Consider the following 6,177-nt stretch of genomic DNA (forward strand, 5'->3'; position numbering starts at 1 on the left):
ATTAAGATTTAGCCTTCCGAGCAATTGAGAAGGGGATGTGGCGAGCCGATGAAGAGACCATGAGCCCACGATTTAGGGCAGATAGAGGAGTTGACTCTTGGGTTGGGGACCGTATACTAGGGTTCGAGGACATGTTTGCATAAAAGGATGGTTGTTTAGTCCATAAGCGGGTTGCTAAATGCAAATATTCAACGTGTTGGATACGAAGCGCATGATTTAGATCATTTGGTGGAGAACACAAAGGATACACGATGCAGGGGATGCAATAAATATGTTTCCTATAATTTTAGTTTATTCTTTTGAGGATTTGTTGCCTATTATATATCCGGTAAAAGAACGAAAGGTGGATATTATTGCTTCGCGGGCCGCAATGGGCTGCGTGACGGATGGGCCGCTATTATATATCCACGCGGGGTTGCCTATCTAGGGTTCCAGTTTCCCATCGCTCCCGAATCCTAAATGGAGGTCCCCCGATCCCGCCGCCGCATTAGGCACTCCCCACCACCGCCGCCACCAGCACAGGGTTGTACGGGAGGAGATGACCTCATCAGCACGCTCCCGGACGACATGCTCCTCCAGATCCTCACGCGCCTCGGCTGCGCTCGCGCCGCCGCACGCACATGCATCCTCGCGCGCCGGTGGCGCAACCTCTGGATCCATCTCCTCGGGCTCATCTTCCACGACGTCCCGGTCGGCAAGGTGCAGGCGGCGCTCACCCGCGTCGCGCGTCGCCGTGCAGGTATGTCCGTCTCTGCCCTCGACATCCGTCTCATGAGGAGTGTGCCGCCGGAGGCTGCCAGGCACGACGAAGCGCTTGCTAAGAAGTTGTTGTGCAAGGCCGTCCGGCTCTCGCCAGAGGAGCTCATGTTCGTCCTCCCGCGGTCTTCTATAAGCAAGCCAGGGCGTCGCGTCGAAATCACCATGCCTTGCTTCCTCCATGCCACCTCCATCGAGCTGGACACATACTTCATCCAGATCCAGCCGCCGGCCAACCAGATCCTTCATGCGCTTGAGAGGCTCTCTCTCTCCGGAAACATTGTTGACATTGGCGCCTGTCTCAACCAGTGCCCGCGCCTGCACGTGCTCAGGGTCACCTGCCGTGGGGTCTTGCCTGTCTTGCTCGAAGAGTCGCTCACTGCACTAGAAGCTGCTGTGGCGCTTGGACTCACGGTGTCCCTCTTACGCATCGAACTCGAGCTCTATAGTGGGGGACACACTGCTGATGGAGCTCAATTTGCCTCCCTTCTCCATGCTGCGGCAAGGGTCTCTCCACAAGAGCTAGTCCTTGTTAATAGCTTCAACAAATATTTTACTGCTGAGTTGCCATGCTTTCCTCGCACGAAGTCGATCGAGATGTGGTTGTTCTTTGTCTGCTTCACACAGGTGACGGAAGATAAATTCTTGGCACTTGAGAGGTTGTCCCTCCAACACTACCGTTGCACCATCCTCGATCTTGACACCATGGTTGCCCGTTGTCCACGCCTACGCGTGCTCAAGGTGAACGCAGATAGATCTGCACAAGTTGTTACAATCCGCTCAACATCGTTGGAAGAGCTTGAGCTTAGTATCGATGAAGGGCAATGTGAGGGTATCAACATAGAGACTCCACTGCTTACGCAACTGAAGCTCAGTGTTGATGCTGCCTCAGACATCAACGTGTCCATCTGGGCGCCAATGGTGGAGAAGGTCTCCTATTGGTTTTCATATAAAAAGTTAGCCCTTATGTTTGGTTTTTGGTCACTTCAGAGCCTGAGGGTCGATACGGTAGAGAACTACAAATACAAAGATGAAGGGCTCACCAAGGAAGGGAAAGATGCATGTTCGCAGCCCCCTCGTGTTCATGTCCTATGTTTGCAAATATCTGCGCAGGTATGTCTCTTATTCAACCTATATTTTCACGTGTTTTACTATTTTTAAATTACCTGGATTTTTTCTCAAATAATATTTTATCAGTTGGATGCTATTTAGGATATGTCCTTTTGGTGGCTTTCCATTTCCCATTTCCTTCATATTATCTCTTGATCCATGATCCTAGGAGGCATAGATTGATCTCTTGGAGATTGGAGATACCTGAACCACCAAACTCTTTCTTCCTATAGACAAGTCTCAAGTTAGCTAAATGCAGTTTCCTAAGGCCTTCAAAGTCATTCGACAGACAATGAGTCATCTGTGTATTGATTAACTCAGAATTAGGAAAATTGATAAAAGGTATATGTGGATAGTAGGTAGGCAACCATGAATTAATATTAATCTTCCATTGTAAGAGAGCAGCTTTCCTCTCCAGCCGGCTATTCTCTCAATAATGTTGTCCATCAAGGGTGGAATGCCTTCTCTCCACAATTTATCATAACGAATAGGGATTTTTAAGTATTTAGTAGGGAAGTTGCTTTTTTTGCAACCTAAAGCTTCTGCATATTCCTTGGTGTCCTCTTCCGACATGTTTATCAGAATTAGTGCACTTTTGCCGTAGTTAATTTTCATGCAAAAGATATATTCAAAGAAGGACATCACCATTTTCAATTTTACGGTTTTGCCCAGATCCTTTTGTAGGAAAAGGATTGTGGCATCAACATATTGGAGGCACACGAACCCTCCATGGAACACTGCAAGGCACAAACCAATAATCAAATCACTAAAGACAACTTCAGCAAGCATCATAGATAGCAAATCTACTACTATATTGAAGATGAGAGGTGAAAGGGGTTCCCCTTGTCTGACGCCCAGACTGGTGGTGAATAAATCACAGGGCCACAACCATTAATATTCACTCCTACAAACCCAACCCTAGTAATAGCATGTATCCAGGATACCCATTCATCACCAAAGCATCTAATATTTGTTAATCCAGGTACTAAATTTGGGTTAATAAAATCAATTGCCTTCTCATAATCTAGTCTGAAAACTAGCCCTTCCGCATTACTGGAATGTAAAAAATGCAGCACTTCATGTAGTCACCACACTTTCGAATATGAATATACCTATAAGAAAGGCAGAGTGATTACTGCCTATGCGTCTTTGTATCGTATCACTAATACAATTAGTTAAAACCTTAATAATATTCTTTTACACTACAACTGAGTAAACTAATGGGAATGAACTTCTTCATGGAAGTGACATCAACATCCTTTGGAATGAAAGCTAGAAAAGCAAATTCAACCTATGAGAATCTTCAAATATCTTAATCATATCATAATTGATTAGATTCCAAAACTGTTCATAGAAAAAGAAAGGTAGCCATTCAGGTCGTGGAGCCCATCAGCATAAGAATCAAACACTTCTTTTTTAATTTCCTCCCCAATAAAAAGGATTGCAGCAAATCGTTTGTAGCATTAGAGGCTCTCTCTTCTATAGTGATGAAATGTTGATTGAGAGTAAATCATTTTCTACCCTTGGCTTTGAAAAGATCTTTATTAAAAATTACTAGCTAGATCGAGGAAGTCTAAAATTTCAGTGACAGGGCAATTAGGGCCATCCAGAGAGTGAATTAATGTTTTCCTCCTTCTATGGTTGGCCACTGCATGAAAATATGCAGTGTTCCTAACACCCTCTTTAATTTCTCTAGCCCTAGACCTCTCATGAGCTCTGGTCTCCTCTTTCAACTAGTGGTTTTCATTTATAGGTGAATCTCTTCCATTCTATGTGTTCTTGCTCCAAAGATCTCAACAATTTCCGATTTAATAACCAATTTATCATAATCCTCCATAAGTGTCTTCTTGAGTTTTCTCAACTCAACCTGTGTATTGGCACTACACCCTTCTGTAGTCTTTCCAAGTTTTGAAATTTTCTCTTGCAACAACTCAATGGATGACCCACCTAGGAAAGGTGTATTCCATATTTTCTCTACTAGATCTTTAATATCTTCCCTAAGGAGACACGTGTTCTCAAATTTATAGCTTGTAGTTCTAGCTTATTTACTAATACCAGAATCCCATACTTTGAGAGTGTGGTCACTTCCCATTCTTGGAAGGGCATTACAATAATCTAAACGGAAAATATCTAGGTCAGTATCACGAAACATCCTATGTATAGTGGACATAATAATGCCCACCTGGTTATTAGCGCAAGTATATTTCCTAGAGGAAAGCTTAATTTCTAGTAAACTCCATATATCCACCCAAGTATTGAAGTTATCTCTCCATCTATGGTTGATGACCCCATTGCTCTTATATGATTAACTCTAACCAGGTCAAAAGTCACCCCAAATTAGAGTAGGAGTTTGAATATATATAAATAATGAATGAAGCTCAGAGAGAAATTACGCTTTGCATGCCTCATAAGGGGATCCATAAACAATAACAACTATAATTGTATTTCTTGCTTTTCATCATAAGGGTGCAAGCCACATATAGAATTGAGCAACGCCCCATTTAATCACATCAAAGATATCTACATCTACTCCAACCAAGATGCCACAAGCAGAAACTGATGGTTCCCATCAAAATTCCTCCTATCAACTAAAGACTTCAAATATGAGTCAGACATGAGTCTTATTGATAAAGTCTATAATAAGGGGCTTTCTACCTAGGGCATTAATGCGCCAAACATTCCAGAATATGCAATTCATCGAGACACTGATGTCTTGGGGTGCTTGCCCCTCCTATAATTACATGCCACAACCCAAGTTTCAATACTACCATGAGGAACATTCCAAAATTGTACTACTTTATAGTTGTTCTTCATAATGTGTGCGACTTCCCTATAATGTGTGCCCAAATATTCAATTTTGGCAATCTTCTTCTTCCATAGTCTATTTAGTTTACAATACTTTCATTTAAGGAAATACTTCTACATGTATTATATATATCCGCCACAATAAGCTTTTATGTTGCATTTCAGTGTTTTTTTCTTATCCTAGTTACGTTGCCCATTTTCTAGGACTTCCAATTATTTGAGCCAAAAAAATTCGTAGTAAGCTCACCGGTAGTACTATCTCATTTGCAAGTCATGTTATGAATCAGGAACACGAAAGTTCCTAGATGCAATTATAAGGCCAGTGAAATAAGTGATTAAATTCTCTAAAAAATTCAGACAACTTACTTATAAACGACCCACCTTTTCAATTTATTGGATGTGCTTACGAAAGTAATATATATAAGAATTTCATGATATACAACAATCCAAATAATTATATTATTTTGCAGGATCAGTCTGGTCCAGTGCTGAACTTTGCTAGGGAGTTGGAGAAACCTCCAGTTTCCAACTTTCCAATATTGGCCCTAAATCTCAATGCAGAGGGACATGTTTTAGCAGCATTTGTGTCACGTATCCTTGGGATGCATCACCTTCAAACTCGTATACAAAGGCTTAAAGTTGTACTATGCAGTTGGTCTGAGGTAATTATCCATGTTGCTTATATAGTTACACACATACTACTTGTCTAAAATACATTATAACGTTTTTATTTTCCTAGATGTCAAAATGCGTTAAACATTGTCCTTGTAATGAGCCCAAGAACTAGAGGAGCCATAGTATCTCCTTGATGCGTCTTGAAGAAGTGGAAATTTACAACTTCGGAGGAGGGGATCATGAGATTGATTTCGTGACAATGATACTAAGTTGGGCTCCAATGCTTACAAGAATGACCATCAGGCTAACTCATGAGATTAATCCAAGTGACATTGGAGATTGCGCCAAGAGTATTTATAGAATTTGTTTTGGTCATCCTTTCGTTAACTCCTTCGTTTATCTTAGCAATGGGGAATTGGTACCATGCTCCCAGATGTAAGGTTATCATGAAAAAGAGGCTATCGAGCATGACTGAAATCATGTGGTGTTTGTTTGTTTCCTAAAAGAAATGTTTTCGGGAGTGGCAAGAATATTTTCCATATAGGGGATGCAAGTTGTGTGATGGGTCTCATACCATTCTGAATGTGGAACTTCTATTACCTGTAATATTCCTTGAATGGCTTTTGTATGGGAGATTCAACTATTTGTTTGCTCTTTACTCAATTTCATCTCATGCTTGTTGTTTCGACCGTCGGGATGATGTATGATATTAATCCTAGTGGCATTGGAGATTGCGCCAAGAGTATTTACATCATATGTTTTTGTCATCCTCCCCTCAACTCCTTCATTTATCTCAGCTCGGGTAAATTGGCACAATGCTCTTAGGTGCAAGGTGATCCTGAAAAGTGGCTATGAGAACGATTCAAAACATGTGAGCTTTGTTTCTCTCCA

The 6,177-nt window shown here is 41.8% G+C and overlaps 1 protein-coding gene across 3 annotated transcripts; it reads left to right on the forward strand.

Annotated features, from left to right (window-relative positions):
* Positions 1 to 447: 447 nt before the first annotated feature.
* Positions 448 to 5,926, forward strand: LOC123094005 (uncharacterized). Of its 3 annotated transcripts, none has more exons than XM_044516082.1 (4): positions 448 to 1,497; positions 1,747 to 1,869; positions 5,142 to 5,333; positions 5,411 to 5,926. In XM_044516082.1, the coding sequence occupies exons 1-4, from the start codon at positions 460 to 462 to the stop codon at positions 5,456 to 5,458; spliced, it is 1,401 nt and encodes a 466-aa protein (XP_044372017.1). In that variant the 5' UTR covers positions 448 to 459; the 3' UTR covers positions 5,459 to 5,926. The 3 variants fall into 3 exon arrangements, with proteins under 3 accessions (XP_044372017.1, XP_044372016.1, XP_044372015.1); XM_044516081.1 differs by having other exon boundaries at positions 448 to 1,263; positions 1,384 to 1,869; XM_044516080.1 differs by having other exon boundaries at positions 448 to 1,869.
* The last annotated feature ends 251 nt before the right edge of the window (positions 5,927 to 6,177 follow it).

This window comes from Triticum aestivum, chromosome 4B (assembly GCF_018294505.1).
Source record: "Triticum aestivum cultivar Chinese Spring chromosome 4B, IWGSC CS RefSeq v2.1, whole genome shotgun sequence".
Lineage (NCBI taxonomy): Eukaryota > Viridiplantae > Streptophyta > Magnoliopsida > Poales > Poaceae > Triticum > Triticum aestivum.

Coding starts and splice junctions, on each gene's coding strand:
- LOC123094005 (XM_044516080.1), top strand. CDS start 460: ATGGAGGTCCCCCGATCCCGCCGCCGCATTAGGCACTCCCCACCACCG. Junction 1,870..5,141: donor GTTTGCAAATATCTGCGCAG/GTATGTCTCTTA, acceptor ATTATTTTGCAG/GATCAGTCTGGTCCAGTGCT. Junction 5,334..5,410: donor TACTATGCAGTTGGTCTGAG/GTAATTATCCAT, acceptor TTATTTTCCTAG/ATGTCAAAATGCGTTAAACA.